Raw genomic sequence first — 17,519 nt, forward strand, 5'->3', positions numbered from 1 at the left:
AAAGCCAGAGATGTACCGGACAACAAAATCACAGATCTACAAGCTCACGACAATTACAGTTTAGTGCATTTAGCAGACAGGCTGTAAGTCACCACAGTGATGCAACGTAGACACATCCATGGAATGCTTGAGTGTCTCAGTAAACTCACGCTGGCCAAGACCTACAGCACACTGTAGACCTACGCTGTAGACAGTATCATTGCGAACGCAGTGATTGCGAACGCAGTGAGCATTTACTATGAGACCTAGCAGATCATGTCTGTCTGTGTGTGTGTCTGTGTGTGTCCCACCTTTGTGCCCATATATGGAGCTGAGTGATTTGTTTGTGATGGATGCAACACACTCCATATTTGGACGTATAGCTGCTTTGGGGACTCCTTATATGGTTATGGCTAAGTTAAAAACGTAACTTAAAAATAACTTAACTTAAAAAAAAAATAACTTAAAAATAAATCTTAAAAAACCCCAAATATGTACGAGCTGCGTTCACACAGACCTACGCTGTAGACGGTATAATTTTTTGGGGGTGGAAGTTGCGGGAGTTTGGCAGAAGTAGCGCTCAGGGAAATGACGTTGACGCTTTACAAATCACTTTACATTCTCAATGAATGAAACAAGTGTTGTGATTGGTCGAACAAATATCGGATCTGGGGGAATCTGACTGATGTTCCGGCCAGACACTTCCACCGATGCCATCTCTGTCTAAAAGGTGGTCGTACACTAGCCGGTTTGACATTTGATAGCACCACACACTACAGGATAATTGGGCCCGATTATTTCATCGGATTATTTTATACAGCACACACTACACGAGTTTAAAACTCGGGCGCACCTCGGGCGCAAATATCAAACATTCTTGATGTTGATCGGGCCTATCCCGATCGCGCTGTGAGCGTCCCCGAGCAGATCGGAGGGATTACGATTGAATCGCTCGCGATTGAGTCGGGCACCCCTCGAGCGTCAAAAATGACCGATTATGGGCTAGTGTACGGACACATTAGGCTTTTCTCTCTGTCTTAGGCTGTGACCTGAAGGCTTTTCTCTCTGTCTTAGGCTGTGACCAGGCTTTTGTCTGAAAAATAATTGTTTAAAATATCGTGAAAAATCGTATTGTGAGTTGAGTGTATCGTTACATGCCTACCAACCACGCAGGCTCGAGGCCTGCACGGGGCGATGCCACAGCCCAAGCAACAACCAACCACGTAGGCTCGAGGCCTGCACGGGGCGATGCCACAGCCCAAGCAACAACCAACCACGTAGGCTCGAGGCCTGCACGGGGCGATGCCACAGCCCAAGCAACAACCAACCACGCAGGCATGGGGGCGTGGCTACAGCACGACCCAACAACCAACCACGCAGGCTCGAGTCGAGAGCCCACACTGTTTCTTCAGGAACACTATTTTCTAGTTATTATTAGTCTATGTTATAAAACACAGTAATCCAACAGCCACACACTAGGCCGTTATCAACCCATGAAGACGGATTTTACACTCAGCCACGGCCCCGTGCCACGCATCGACCGATCTACAAGCTCACGGTGCATCTCGCTGAGACGCGTTGTGAGCTTGTAGAGCTGTTGTAGATGCTGTTTTTCGGAACGCGGGGCTGAGCACACTGAACTGTGGTTGAGGGGGGGTGACTTACTGCACACTGAACTGTGGTTGAGGGGGGGTGTGGTTGAGGGGGGGTGACTTACTTCTTCTGCAGCTTTCGGTTCTTGTCGGCGGGACCTCCCAGCGTTCCCCCCAGGGTGCCCCCACCCATGCTCAGGCCGTCCTTGGGAGAGCCCTCTGCCTCTGGGGTGCCCGCTGCACAGAGAGAGAGAGAGAGAGAGAGAGAGACACAGAGAGAGAGAGAGAGAGAGAGAGAGAGAGAGAGAGAGAGAGAGAGAGAGAGAGAGAGAGAGAGAGAGAGAGAGAGAGAGAGAGAGAGAGAGAGAGAGAGAGAGAGAGAGAGCGAGAGAGAGAGAGAGAGAGAGGGTTAGTTCTATTTGTACACTCTCAGAGTTACAGACCTGTAAGGGTCTTAACAGCAAAGTTACGTTTTGTCGGTGTGTTTGGGACTGACCTTGGCTGGACGGGTCCTTTAGAACATGTGTTTGGGACTGACCTTGGCTGGACGGGTCCTTGTCCTTTAAAACGTGTGTTTGGGACTGACCTTGGCTGGTCGGGTCCTTTAGAACATGTGTTTGGGACTGACCTTGGCTGGTCGGGTCCTTTAGAACATGTGTTTGGGACTGACCTTGGCTGGTCGGGTCCTTTAGAACATGTGTTTGGGACTGACCTTGGCTGGTCGGGTCCTTTAGAACATGTGTTTGGGACTGACCTTGGCTGGACGGGTCCTTTAGAACATGTGTTTGGGACTGACCTTGGCTGGTCGGGTCCTTTAGAACATGTGTTTGGGACTGACCTTGGCTGGTCGGGTCCTTTAGAACATGTGTTTGGGACTGACCTTGGCTGGACGGGTCCTTTAGAACATGTGTTGGGGACTGACCTTGGCTGGACGCGTCCTTTAGAACATGTGTTTGGGACTGACCTTGGCTGGTCGCGTCCTTTAGAACGTGTGTTGGGGACTGACCTTGGCTGGTCGGGTCCTTCTCCTTGCCAGGCGGGCTGGGTCGTCCCTTCTCCTTCTTCCCAAACAAACGTCCGATGGACGATTTGATGCTCTTCTTTTTGGCTGCTTTGTTCAGAGAGTCCTGAGAGCTGTTACTGCTGCTGGGGTTACTGTCCACCCTGTCTCACACACACACACACACACACACACACACACACACACACGCACACACACACAAGCACACACACACACACACACACACACACACACACACGCACACACACACACACACACACACACACACACACACACACACACACACACGCACACACACACACACACACGCACACACACACGCACACACACGCACACACAAAGTACATATTGAAGCCAAAGGTGAGGGCAGAAAAGTGAAGACTGAAAAGTGAGGACGCAAATTGTGATTGGCCAGAATGAGATAATGTATGATGATGAGAGCGCCCCTCACTTCACACAGGTTTGATTTTTTTAATAAATATTTGACGTTTTCCAGAAAACTTGGGACCAGTATTCAGAAAGCAATACGCCACAAGAGGTCGGAGGTTACCGGGTGTTTTATAATGGCTGAGAGGCGTGGGCAGACCCAACGCACGTCTGCGGTGTGCACGTCACCGCCGACACACTGGCGGTGTGCTAGGGTTAGGGGTAAATGGGTTCTTACCAGGGGGGCAGTCAGACAGATATTTTGTGAAGGTACTAAGGAAATCGGGATTTCCTGAAAGTTCATATAATGGCCTGTTGTGGCGCTGTCATTGGGCCCAAAAAAACCCATAGCCCCATAGAAGTCCATGTATTTGGGCCCAACTTCACCTAGACCTTAATACCTTAATAAACATGGTCATGAATACTTTCTGCTTCCAGTCACTAGTTTAAAGTCTCATTTCTAATGTCATAATATTCTTTTAGGAAAATTAAAGTCGCGTATGTTCTGAGGGGCGTGGCTACCGTTACAGTCTATGATAGGGATTCCCCACCCACTCGAGTCAAAATAAAAACCAACAGAGAAGAAGGGGGGGAAGTCCCGCCTCGTTGTCTGGGCCAGCCAATGGCCAGCTGGGCCCAAACGGATCTAGAAAGATGGCGATGTACAATTGAAGGACTGACAGGCTTCATTTTACGTTCATGTTAGACTCGCGGAAGGCTTTGTCCATATTTTTGACAGTCTATGGTTCTTACCCACGGATGTCCTCCTGACTGGCGGTGTGCTAGGGTTAGAGTTAGGGGTAAATGGGTTCTTACCCCCGGATGTCCTCCTGACTGGCGGTGCGCTAGGGTTAGAGTTAGGGGTAAATGGGTTCTTACGCCCGGATGTGACTGGTGGTGTGCTAGGGGGGTTAGGGTGAAAATGGGTTCTTACCCCCGGATGTCCTCGTGACTGGCGGTGTGCTAGGGGGGTTAGGGTGAAAATGGGTTCTTACCCCCGGATGTCCTCCTGACTGGCGGTGTGCTAGGGGGGTTAGGGTGAAAATGGGTTCTTACCCCCGGATGTCCTCCTGACTGGCGGTGTGCTAGGGTCAGAGTTAGGGGTAAATGGGTTCTTACGCCCGGATGTGACTGGTGGTGTGCTAGGGGGGTTAGGGTGAAAATGGGTTCTTACCCCCGGATGTCCTCGTGACTGGCGGTGTGCGCGCCACCCCTGCTGAGACGCATGGAGCGCGGCGTGGTGGGGGGGGACGTCTCACAGCGGATGGTGGCCTTGTCGTCAGACTGGGCAGACTGTGGACAGACAGATAAGACAGACAGACAGGACACATGTTTAGCGGACAGACCGACTGGAGGGACAGGCAGACAGGCAGAGTGGACATGAGGATGAAGAGGAGGAGTTGAGGAGTGTCTTCCAGAAGCATTGTTCTAGCCTTGTCCTGACCTTATCGGTCATAGCATGGCATCTCTCCTTCTCCTTGAGGTCCAACAGATGCACAAAGACAGAAGAAGACAGAAAGAAGTGTCTTCTAAAAAGTAGTATTGTATTTTGTGTTCCCATAATGCTTTGCTGCGCTGCCCCTCCTTGTGGAGAGAGGGGGCAGCGATGCGTGGAGGTGTGACTTTGTAGTCCATGAAGGAAGTGAGACCACATTTTCAGGACAAATTCTGGTCGTGAACAAACACCAAAATATCTAGAAACACATATTACACAAATTCAAAGCCCAGGAAAGTGTTTCTTGTGTCCCAAACATCATTAAAGTGCCAGATTGACAGAGTGCCCGATTTTACTAAAAAGCTCCCCAAAACCGAGAGGTGAAATCTTCCATTAATACAATGCACTAATAAGTGCAACCGAATTTAGCCCAAGGAGTGGTTTTCGTGCAAAACTAATTATTGGAATGGATTCAGGATCTAGTTTGACACATGCTACTAAAAGTATAATGACATTTAGAACATTTTGCCATATATTGGTTGTTGATGGTACCCCAACATTCAGCAGCTGTCAAAAAGTCCCCTAGGGTGGTTGAATGGAAACCAATGTGAGTTTGTGTTAGTAGTAGACACCTTTACAAACACACTGGTGAAGAAAAGTGTTCCCAGATCTTATTAATATCACCTGACTACTTGCAACGGCCGCTGTCCAAAAACTGTTTTCAGTCCACAGTACGTCCTTCTTAGCACCCTGTGGTTTTATTTGAGAGGATATGTGGACACGTCTTTAGCATAAGTGTAACGTACAAGAGAAATCATTCTGTATAATATAGTAACGTTCTTGTGTTGTTCAGAGCAAGCTACACGTGACTGTAAAAGGTCACACATGTGACATCAGATCTAACCAGATCTAACTAGATCTAACCAGATCGGTTGAAATGGAGAGGGTGAGTGGGAGTGATGGGGGGTGCAGGCAGATGACGTGCAGATCTGTAGTTTACAGACACAGACTAAAAAGCAGATCTCTAGATTACAGACACAGACTAAAAAGCAGGTCTCTAGATTACAGACAGACTAAAAAGCAGGTCTCTAGATTAGACAGACTAAAAAGCAGATCTCTAGATTACAGACACAGACTAAAAAGCAGGTCTCTAGATTACAGACACAGACTAAAAAGCAGATCTCTAGATTACAAACACAGACTAAAAAGCAGGTCTCTAGATTACAGACACAGACTAAAAAGCAGATCTCTAGATTACAGACACAGACTAAAAAGCAGATCTCTAGATTACAGACACAGACTAAAAAGCAGATCTCTAGTTTACCTTCCTGCGGTGCTTCCGCAGGTCGCTAGGCTGAAGGCATGGCAAGAGAGAGAGAGAGGAGAAAAGACATTAGTAAGACACAAGACACGCACAGCTGTCCGCAACGGAAGACCCCGGTCCCCCACCACAAAACCATGCACGCACACGCACACACACACGTAAAATGTTCATTTATGTCCGCATAGTAATCAGAAGTCCAGGACATAAACAGTGCCAGCGCAGTCAGACAACAGGAGGACAGCCAGTTACAAAGTGCAACATTGTTACCGTACATACAGTATAGTTCTACATACTGGTCAGACACAAGTTATGGATAGAGGAAACACAGCCTCCTATAATGACCATGAGCACACACACACACACACACACACACACACACACACACACACACACACACAGTGCAAGTTCAGTCTTGAAAGCAGAAACCGAAAATTCAGAGTTAGAATCGTTGTGATTGAGTAATTATACGACAGGCCGTTTAGAGGAAGCAATCGGATTGGTTGAAACAGCCTTCTAGCTGTGCTTCAAACCAGCATCATGGAACACCTAATTAAAACAAATAATTCAGCCGTGTTGTTCTCCCAGAACGCTGCAGACTCGGTGGATAGACCGGCTAGTTTCTTGGGATATTTGTGGTCGTAGTGGCTTCATCAGTCATTACAAATTATGATTTATTTGGCGACCATCTTAGTTTTAAGGGTAACTGACAACTGTTGTATAATCGCAATATGACACTCGAGGGTGTGCGTTACTGTCATGAATGGCACTTCTGCACTGCTTACAGAACGAGCAGAAGCAACAGCCTCTCGTGTAATATTGCTTAATTTAATCACACCCTGAAAGAGATGGACAGAAGCCAGGAAGAGACACGCCAAACCAGGGTGGGTTAGGGGAGGGGCGGTGAGGGGAAAGGGAGGTACCTGCATAAAGTAGGGTGCATAGCTACAGGCGGGCGGGGGGCAGAAGGCCACCCCACCACCGCCACAGGGCAGGTATTTGACAGTCTGCTGGTGGGAGCCACCCCCACCACCGGGGGCAGCGTAGGGCAGGTATGTGACAGTCTGCTGGGAGATGATGTAGGGGTCGTAGCAATAGTGCTAGAGGACATGGGGTCACAAGGGTCAGGACATGAATGTTACTGCACACACTCACAGGGGTTAGGGTCAGGGTTATGACAGTTATGACAGACAGAGTCGTAACTGCGGCCGGGTGGAAAGTGGAAACCCCCTCCTCGTTATAATGGTATGCTCCCAGAGTCCCAGCAACAGCATTGGGGGAAGTTCAGTCCGCTCAGCACTCACTCTCACTCTGGCTGAGTAAGGCTGGGACTGAGGGAGGCTGATGTAGCCTACTGTACTGTATTCACTCTCACTCTGGCCGAGTAAGGCTGGGACTGAGGGAGGCTGATGTAGCCTACTGTACTGTATTCACTCTCACTCTGGCCGAGTAAGGCTGGGACTGAGGGAGGCTGATGTAGCCTACTGTACTGTATTCACTCTCACTCTGGCCGAGTAAGGCTGGGACTGAGGGAGGCTGATGTAGCCTACTGTACTGTATTGTTTACGCTCCCATGCAGTTTAATAAAATACAGTCACACCAGAATGCACACTGCTGTCTCGTGTCTCATCACAACCCAATGCGCCACCCGTGAAGTCGGGGGAAAAAATTGAAAAAAGAGAGAAAAGGAAAAAGACGGAGTGACAAATCGTTAGCAACAACAAGCTAAGCTAACGGGCTGGTGGTGGTGTTAGCTTGTTGCTGCTGATTCAACGCACTGATTGTACTTCACTTTTCACTTAATCTCCACCTGTAATCTAGGTTATTTTGTTATTGACAACATGAACGAACCCCGACACCAGCGCTGCAAAAACAGTCAGATCTACAAGCTCTCAACGCGTTGCAAACGGCGCCACAGAGACGGGCGCGTCTGCGGCGCCGTTGAGAAAAAAGACAGATCAACAAGCTCTCAAAAAAAAAGATCCACAAGCTCTCAACGCACTGCTGACGCGATGCGACGCATTGAAAGCTTGTGGATCTGTCCTTTTTTCGACTCGCGACCCGCTGTCACATTGCACAAATCGTCCATATATATATGGCCAGACGATGGGCGATAGGAACATTTAGCTATATCGCCCAACCTTAATATGGAGGCTATCACTTCCGGTCAGGCGGATGTGGCTCTTCTTTCGTCACAAATTTCACTAGCACAAGCCTCACGATCCCGCCTATGGAAACGGCATTGAATGTGTTTAGAATAAAAGGGGGCGTCATTACCAGGGTCATGACCCCCATGCGGTCCAGCTCCCGGTTGGGGCTGCGAGGGATGCGTCGGGGGGTGGAGCCCCCGGAGCCCGGGGGGGAGGGGGGAATGGACGAGAGCGAGCGGAAGCGCTGTCCTCCCATGCCGTCTATATGTCCTCCCATGCCGTCCATATGTCCTCCCATGCCGTCCATATGTCCTCCCATGCCGTCCATCTGTCCTCCCAGACTGTCCCCGCTCACCACCCGACCCTCGATCTCCTCTGCTCGCAGAGCCGTGCTCTCTTTTTCCTCCTGGATCATCCTGAGAGAGAGAGAGAGAGAGAGAGAGAGAGATTGGAAGGGCTCGTTGAAATCACCTGTTTGAAATGTGGCATAATGCGGGAGGCAGCAGGACGTTGCCTTATTAAAAACGAGCGCTCCAACGACGGTGGAGTGCTCCTCTGAGGACGACCTAGACAGCCAGTTATTCTAACGATCGTGTACCTGTCCAGCTGCTCTTATTATTATTCTAATGAATCAGTGATTATTCAAATGAATCAGTGATTATTCTAATGAATCATAGTGATTATTCTAATGAATCCTAGTGATTATTCTAATGAATCCTAGTGATTATTCTAATGAATCAGTGATTATTCTAATGAATCCTAGTGATTATTCTAATGAATCATAGTGATTATTCTAATAAATCCTAGTGATTTTCTAATGAATCATAGCGATTATTCTAATGAATCAGTGATTATTCTAATGAATCAGTGATTATTCTAATGAATCCTAGTGATTATTCTAATGAATCAGTGATTATTCTAATGAATCCTAGTAATTATTCTAATGAATCATAGTGATTATTCTAATGAATCATAGTGATTATTCTAATGAATCAGTGATTATTCTAATGAATCCTAGTGATTATTCTAATGAATCAGTGATTATTCTAATGAATCCTAGTGATTATTCTAATGAATCATAGTGATTATTCTAATGAATCCTAGTGATTATTCTAATGAATCCTAGTGATTATTCTAATGAATCAGTGATTATTCTAATGAATCAGTGATTATTCTAATGAATCCTAGTGATTATTCTAATGAATCATAGTGATTATTCTAATAAATCCTAGTGATTTTCTAATGAATCATAGCGATTATTCTAATGAATCAGGGATTATTCTAATGAATCATAGTGATTATTCTAATGAATCAGTGATTATTCTAATGAATCCTAGTGATTATTCTAATGAATCATAGTGATTATTCTAATGAATCATAGTGATTATTCTAATGAATCAGTGATTATTCTAATGAATCATAGTGATTATTCTAATGATTAGTGATTATTCTAATGAATCCTAGTGATTATTCTAATGAATCAGTGATTATTCTAATGAATCCTAGTAATTATTATAATGAATCATAGTGATTATTCTAATGAATCAGTGATTATTCTAATGAATCCTAGTGATTATTCTAATGAATCAGTGATTATTCTAATGAATCCTAGTAATTATTCTAATGAATCATAGTGATTATTCTAATGAATCATAGTGATTATTCTAATGAATCAGTGATTATTCTAATGAATCCTAGTGATTATTCTAATGAATCATAGTGATTATTCTAATGAATCCTAGTGATTATTCTAATGAATCCTAGTGATTATTCTAATGAATCATAGTGATTATTCTAATGAATCATAGTGATTATTCTAATGAATCATAGGTCATTATAATGAATCATAGTGATCATTGTAATTAGAGATGTAAGAATACTGTATCGTTATCGGGAAAAGTATCGGATCGGCCCTTATTTGTGCCCCTAATTGTAATGAGTGATTATCCTAAGGATGGTGTACCTGATCTCGTTGTTGATGGCGTCTAGCTGCTCCTGCAGCATCAGGGCCAGGGTCTGGGCGTCGGCCTGTCCTCCGGGGGACAGCATGTCCACGGAGCTGAACATGTCATCCCGGTCGTCCATGTCCCGCATGTCCTCCTCCATGTCCTCCATGTCGTCCAGGTCCATGTCGCTCTCGAAGGCCTGCGCCACGTTGGCCAGCACGTTAGCCTGCTGCACGCGCTCCCACTCCTGTTCGTTCAGCGTCTGCACCTGCAGGGGGAGGAGCCACAAGCAAGGGTTAATGAGCAGGGGGAGGAGCCAAATGAACAGGGGAGGAGCTTAATGAGCAGGGGAGGAGCCACCACCACAACACAAAGGATAAAATATGTTGTTCATTCAGCAGTCAATGTGTAAATGTAACGGGGAGGAGCCACCACCACCACCACCAGACACCGCAACGTAAATGTGAACTCAATGACGAGTTAAACGAGATTTTTCCCAATGGCCCAGGGTCGCGAGACTTGGCCATAGTAGTCAAAATTTGCTGTCAAAATCAACACTAGAGTGACCAGGAAGTGGAAGTGGCAACAGGAAGTGATGTCACTACAAAAAAACAAATGTTCCTCAGCAGGTTAACTTACATGTCTCTGATGTCCAAAACGGAAGCAAGACAGAGAAAAACACAAGACAGACAGACAGACAGGAAGGAAAGCATCAGAAAGTAGCCCAGCGTTAAGAAGAGTTAGTGGTTCTCAAAGTGATTTTCTTTCTTTAATTTCTTCGTGAAATTGCTGAAAATCATTGAATTTGTTTTGAATTCTTGAAAATGGTGGCTTTTTTTTATAAATATCTTTCTTTAAATAGCAATAAAGTTACCCATAAAATGTGTCCACGCCCGGTATTTGAGAACCACTGCTTTAGAGCGTGATTGGAGGAGGAGACATGTTATCCAATCAGAGCTCGACACATAAACGGAGACATTATTAATAATCATGTTGTAGATTTCACAAGGTTATCTCCTAACAACTGGAGTGTGTTTTTACCGACCACCATGGTGAGTAGGTTATAGAAAATAAACCATTACCTAAAATTAACTAATTTACTATTCATAAAATTATAAAAGTTAAAATAAGTAAGCGTACCTTGGAGGACTAGTTAGTTAAATTAACTAAGCCTACATTGGAGGACTTGTTAGGTTAAAATAAGTAAGCGTACCTTGGAGGGCTCGTTAAGTTAAAATAAATAAGCGTACCTTGGAGGGATCGTTAAGTTAAAATAAGTAAGCGTACCTTGGAGGACTCGTTAAGTTAAAATAAGTAATCCTACCTTGGAGGGATCGTTAAGTTAAAATAAGTAAGCGTACCTTGGAGGGCTCGTTAAGTTAAAATAAATAAGCGTACCTTGGAGGGATCGTTAAGTTAAAATAAGTAAGCGTACCTTGGAGGACTCGTTAAGTTAAAATAAGTAATCCTACCTTGGAGGGCTCGTTAAGTTAAAATAAGTAAGCGTACCTTGGAGGGATCGTTAAGTTAAAATAAGTAAGCGTACCTTGGAGGGATCGTTAAGTTAAAATAAGTAATCCTACCTTGGAGGGATCGTTAAGTTAAAATAAGTAATCCTACCTTGGAGGGATCGTTAAGTTAAAATAAGTAATCCTACCTTGGAGGGCTCGTTAAGTTAAAATAAGTAAGCGTACCTTGGAGGGCTCGTTAAGTTAAAATAAGTAAGCGTACCTTGGAGGGATCGTTAAGTTAAAATAAGTAAGCGTACCTTGGAGGGCTCGTTAAGTTAAAATAAGTAATCCTACCTTGGAGGGCTCGTTAAGTTAAAATAAGTAATCCTACCTTGGAGGGCTCGTTAAGTTAAAATAAGTAAGCGTACCTTGGAGGGATCGTTAAGTTAAAATAAGTAAGCGTACCTTGGAGGACTCGTTAAGTTAAAATAAGTAAGCGTACCTTGGAGGGCTCGTTAAGATAAAATAAGTAAGCGTACCTTGGAGGACTCGTTAAGTTAAAATAAGTAAGCGTACCTTGGAGGGATCGTTAAGTTAAAATAAGTAAGCCTACCTTGGAGGGATCGTTAAGTTAAAATAAGTAAGCCTACCTTGGAGGGATCGTTAAGTTAAAATAAGTAAGCGTACCTTGGAGGGCTCGTTAAGTTAAAATAAGTAAGCGTACCTTGGAGGGATCGTTAAGTTAAAATAAGTAAGCGTACCTTGGAGGGCTCGTTAAGTTAAAATAAGTAAGCGTACCTTGGAGGGATCGTTAAGTTAAAATAAGTAAGCGTACCTTGGAGGGCTCGTTAAGTTAAAATAAGTAATCCTACCTTGGAGGACTCGTTAAGTTAAAATAAGTAATCCTACCTTGGAGGGCTCGTTAAGTTAAAATAAGTAAGCGTACCTTGGAGGGCTCGTTAAGTTAAAATAAGTAAGCGTACCTTGGAGGGATCGTTAAGTTAAAATAAGTAAGCGTACCTTGGAGGACTCGTTAAGTTAAAATAAGTAAGCGTACCTTGGAGGGATCGTTAAGTTAAAATAAGTAATCCTACCTTGGAGGGCTCGTTAAGTTAAAATAAGTAATCCTACCTTGGAGGGCTCGTTAAGTTAAAATAAGTAAGCGTACCTTGGAGGGCTCGTTAAGTTAAAATAAGTAAGCGTACCTTGGAGGGCTCGTTAAGTTAAAATAAGTAAGCGTACCTTGGAGGGATCGTTAAGTTAAAATAAGTAATCCTACCTTGGAGGGCTCGTTAAGTTAAAATAAGTAATCCTACCTTGGAGGGCTCGTTAAGTTAAAATAAGTAATCCTACCTTGGAGGGCTCGTTAAGTTAAAATAAGTAAGCGTACCTTGGAGGGCTCGTTAAGTTAAAATAAGTAAGCGTACCTTGGAGGGCTCGTTAAGTTAAAATAAGTAAGCGTACCTTGGAGGGATCGTTAAGTTAAAATAAGTAAGCGTACCTTGGAGGGATCGTTAAGTTAAAATAAGTAATCCTACCTTGGAGGGCTCGTTAAGTTAAAATAAGTAATCCTACCTTGGAGGGCTCGTTAAGTTAAAATAAGTAAGCGTACCTTGGAGGGCTCGTTAAGTTAAAATAAGTAAGCGTACCTTGGAGGGCTCGTTAAGTTAAAATAAGTAAGCGTACCTTGGAGGGCTCGTTAAGTTAAAATAAGTAATCCTACCTTGGAGGGATCGTTAAGTTAAAATAAGTAATCCTACCTTGGAGGGCTCGTTAAGTTAAAATAAGTAAGCGTACCTTGGAGGGATCGTTAAGTTAAAATAAGTAAGCGTACCTTGGAGGGATCGTTAAGTTAAAATAAGTAATCCTACCTTGGAGGGCTCGTTAAGTTAAAATAAGTAAGCGTACCTTGGAGGGATCGTTAAGTTAAAATAAGTAAGCGTACCTTGGAGGGATCGTTAAGTTAAAATAAGTAATCCTACCTTGGAGGGCTCGTTAAGTTAAAATAAGTAATCCTACCTTGGAGGGCTCGTTAAGTTAAAATAAGTAAGCGTACCTTGGAGGGATCGTTAAGTTAAAATAAGTAAGCGTACCTTGGAGGACTCGTTAAGTTAAAATAAGTAAGCGTACCTTGGAGGGCTCGTTAAGATAAAATAAGTAAGCGTACCTTGGAGGACTCGTTAAGTTAAAATAAGTAAGCGTACCTTGGAGGGATCGTTAAGTTAAAATAAGTAAGCCTACCTTGGAGGGATCGTTAAGTTAAAATAAGTAAGCCTACCTTGGAGGGCTCGTTAAGTTAAAATAAGTAAGCGTACCTTGGAGGGCTCGTCGCGCAGCGCCAGGCTCCGCCCCTTTTGGGGTCTCCGGAGCACCAAAGCCCCTCCCCCTCCTCCGTAGTGGTCCGAGTTGCTGTCCATCATGGAGGAGGCGGAGACTGGGTACCTGAAGTCTGGGGTGCTGCCCAGGTGGGACCGCCTGCCACACACACACACACAGGAAACATGTTTTTATTTTATCGATTTAAATCGATAAATATATTACGATATACCGTTACATGCCTAGTGTAAGTCTTACCCATATGTGTTAATCTTAGGGTTAGGGTATAAATGTTACCATAGAGGTATAAATGTTACCATAGAGGTGTTAATGTTACCATAGATAGAGGTATACATGTTACCATAGAGGTGTTAACCCATTGACGCCTGGTGCAACGCATACGTTGTTCTACCCTTGATGCCGGCCCGCTCTCTGTCTCATCAGCTATTGCTATACATGTAGCAACATAACTATTTAAAAAATCAGAAATTCATCAGAATTTGAAGGTTTTCAGAAACCTTAGGTCAGGCCCTAGAAGGCGTTCCCAGATTCGGCCTCAGGCATCAATGGGTTAATGTTACCATAGAGGTTAAGGTTAGGGTGTAATTCTTACCCGTGTAGCAGAGAGTTGCTCCTACTCCTCCCCTGGTCGTTCTCTGACCTCATGGTCTCAATCTGGATCAGAAGTTGTTCCTGGAGGATTAGAAATGTTGGAAAAACAACTTAATGTCATGTGAGGTGATGAGCGTACAGCGTACAGGCACACACACACACACACACACACACACACACACACACACACACACACACACACGCTTGCTTCACAGGGTTTGTGATAAATGAATTCAAGGCTTCACAGGGTGTGTGATAAATTAATTCAAGGCTTCACAGGGTGTGTAATAAATTAATTCAAGGCTTCACAGGGTTTGTGATAAATGAATTCAATGCTTCACAGGGTGTGTGATAAATTAATTCAAGGCTTCACAGGGTGTGTAATAAATTAATTCAAGGCTTCACAGGGTTTGTGATGAATTAATTCAAGGCTTCACAGGGTTTGTGATGAATGAATTCACCTTCTCATGGTGAGCCTCTTCTATGAGCTTCTTGGTGTGGTCCAGGTCTCTGATGAGGGCGTTCTGAGGGACAAAATAAACACAATAAAGACGTTAACTTCTGAGTGGCTACACAAACAAATACGTTACCACTTTGACTTCTGAGTGACTTTGATTGAAGTTTTAATACAAATAGTTCCAATGTTATCTAAATGTAAGGTTGTAAATATATGCTTAACAGTGTCGCGAGGTTGACAGGGTACATGGAAAAAAAATAATCCCTGGCAATCTCTCCTTTAGGTGGCGCTGTGACTCACCTTGTCCTCCAGAGCAGACATCCTCTCCTTTAGGTGGAGCTGTAGTCTCTCGTTGGACTCCGACAGCAGTTTGTCCACCGTCTCAGACAGGCGACGATTGTGCTCCTCGTTCATCTTCTCCCGCTGGCGCGCCTGACACACACACACACACACAGACATACAGCATAAATTAACATACTTTTCAGATGGTCGACATTTCTGTATTATAAATGTTTTTAGTGGTCTCAAAATATTCTAATATTATGAGATAGGATTTTTTGATTTTCATTCCTTAAAAAAAAAAGGTTTTAAATAATTCACTTAATGCGCAATGAATCTATAATATATTAAAGTTTTACTTGTTGAATTATAATACGGAAGAAACCACGGTGTGGCCACAGATGGTAGTTAGCTGCTCCACTGTAGGAAACGGCTTATAACACAGACAGCGCAACGAAAACAGCTACACGGCTTATGCCACGGACAGCGCTCGTACTTTTCAGAGAAAAGAGCCAAAGAAAATCGTAAGTTTAACGGGACTCTATGGGACGCACTCGCACGTTTCCTGGGGCTTGGGGTATACAAGGTGTTGCCTAGCAACCGGGCCAGTGTTCCGTTTCATATTGATAAAGTACCGGTACATTCATTGACAGAGAATCTCGACAAAGGCAGACAATGGTTGGATTTTAAATGACGGAACACTCCATAAAAAGGCATTAAATGTGTTTAAAAAAAAAGGGTTACAAGACTTCTAGTACTGTGAAAATGGCCCCAAAACAACACATACCCTGACGACTTCCTGGTTCTTCTCGTCCAGCTGGGACTCCATCTGTCGTAGTCTCTCCTCCACATTGCCATGGCGCTCTTCTGCCTGCAAGGTCACATGGCGAGAGGACAAGGTCACATGACAAGGTCACATGGTGAGAGGACAAGGTCACATGGTGAGAGGACAAGGTCACATGACAAGGTCACATGGCGAGGGGACAAGGAAGTCTGTTTCTAGCGAGAATGTAACAAATTCAGCAGCAGTAACATTAATAATAACATTAGCATTTTCTCTCCCTATGGGGATTACAATGCAAATACAAAAGTGCATGAACCCGTGGACTTATAGTGCCCTCTTTCGAACGACCCTATCAATTCGGACGCAGCCTCAGTCAACATGACTACATCAGAGAGAACTCTGGCATAGCACTTTCATTCTTATCAAACATGTTTCTTCTTTAGCCCATTTAGACCTGAGGGCCTTCTAAAACTAAAATAAATAACCTATTTTCCCGTTATCTCTCCAAATGGAATCACATCAACACAGCATTAAATTGTGGACCAGATCTTACCCAACAACAACATGGGTAAGATAGTGTTAAAATAAACAGATGAGAGAAAAGCCACTGGTTTAGAAGAAACAGAGAAAAGCCACTGGTTTAGAAGAAACAGAGAAAAGCCACTGGTTTAGAAGAAACAGAGAAAAGCCACTGGTTTAGAAGAAACAGAGAAAAGCCACTGGTTTAGAAGAAACAGAGAAAAGCCACTGGTTTAGAAGAAACAGAGAAAAGCCACTGGTTTAGAAGAAACAGAGAAAAGCCACTGGTTTAGAAGAAACAGAGAAAAGCCACTGGTTTAGAAGAAACAGAGAAATGCCACTGGTTTAGAAGATAGAGATGAGAGCCAACATGGCTGCTCATAGCAGCATGGCGATGGGCTTGGTTTCCTGTCACTTCCTGTTTCTGTTACGCCTAATTTACAGTACACCCCCCGTCCGTCCGTCGCACCACGGCCACGCCGCTCGCCACAAAACAAGTGAGTGAGTTGTGTCTCTGGCGTGTAATAAAGAAGCATCTTTTAGCCTGAGTAGGTGTGCATGTACTCTCAGAGCCTTTAAAAGGACCACTTCACCACTTTATCTTCATATAATTGGTCCTCACTTATGGTCCGTGTCTCATAGGAGGGCTGTGGGCAGCTCATCGAAGGGGAGTCCAATCGAAACGGGCAGGCTTTTAATTATTATATTATGAACATTAATGAGGACCAATTATATGAAAATAGGTTGGGAAAGTGGTCCTTTAAGTAGGGGGATACTTTGAAGTAGGAGGATACTTCGAAGTAGGGCGATACATATACCCTCATACTTCTAAGTAGGGGGAAACATGTACTCATACAGTATACTCTCATACTTCTAAGTAGGGGGATACATGTACTCACGTACCCTCATACTTCTAAGTAGGGGGAAACAGCTATGGGAAGGTGAATTCTGATAAAGGTTATCTTTGAAAAACAAAGAAGGGTCCCCGCACACTGTCAGAAAATTGCCAAAAATGTTGCTCTTTATTGCAACGTTTCGGTCTATTCGACCTTCATCAGGACAGACAAAAGGTAAATTCTGATGACTGTGCAGAAATAGTTGTCTAGAAACAACGTGAAGCCAAAAATACAATCTGGTTTCACTCCCATGAATATTTCTCTGCTGTAGAGTCACTCCACCCGTCTGTTGCATAACCAATCTGTCCATGATGGAATAGTTCACATAAACCAGT

The 17,519-nt window shown here is 44.2% G+C and overlaps 1 protein-coding gene across 4 annotated transcripts in view; it reads right to left on the reverse strand.

Moving 5' to 3' along the window:
• Window positions 1-17,519, reverse strand: part of ppfia1 (PTPRF interacting protein alpha 1) — a 75,693-nt gene that overhangs the window by 18,578 nt on the left and 39,596 nt on the right. For all 4 annotated transcript variants that reach the window (XM_080772831.1, XM_080772834.1, XM_080772833.1 and 1 more), the window contains exons 10-19: window positions 15,773-15,856; window positions 15,007-15,138; window positions 14,711-14,773; window positions 14,251-14,330; window positions 13,637-13,796; window positions 9,888-10,138; window positions 8,052-8,340; window positions 4,193-4,311; window positions 2,578-2,735; window positions 1,697-1,808 (exon numbers count right to left, since the gene is read on the reverse strand). In XM_080772831.1, coding sequence (XP_080628957.1) covers window positions 1,697-1,808; window positions 2,578-2,735; window positions 4,193-4,311; window positions 8,052-8,340; window positions 9,888-10,138; window positions 13,637-13,796; window positions 14,251-14,330; window positions 14,711-14,773; window positions 15,007-15,138; window positions 15,773-15,856 — 1,448 coding nt within the window. The remainder of the gene's footprint in view (window positions 1-1,696; window positions 1,809-2,577; window positions 2,736-4,192; window positions 4,312-8,051; window positions 8,341-9,887; window positions 10,139-13,636; window positions 13,797-14,250; window positions 14,331-14,710; window positions 14,774-15,006; window positions 15,139-15,772; window positions 15,857-17,519) is intronic.

The sequence above is a fragment of the Protomyctophum bolini genome (genome assembly GCF_963924005.1).
Source record: "Protomyctophum bolini genome assembly, chromosome: 1".
NCBI lineage: Eukaryota > Metazoa > Chordata > Actinopteri > Myctophiformes > Myctophidae > Protomyctophum > Protomyctophum bolini.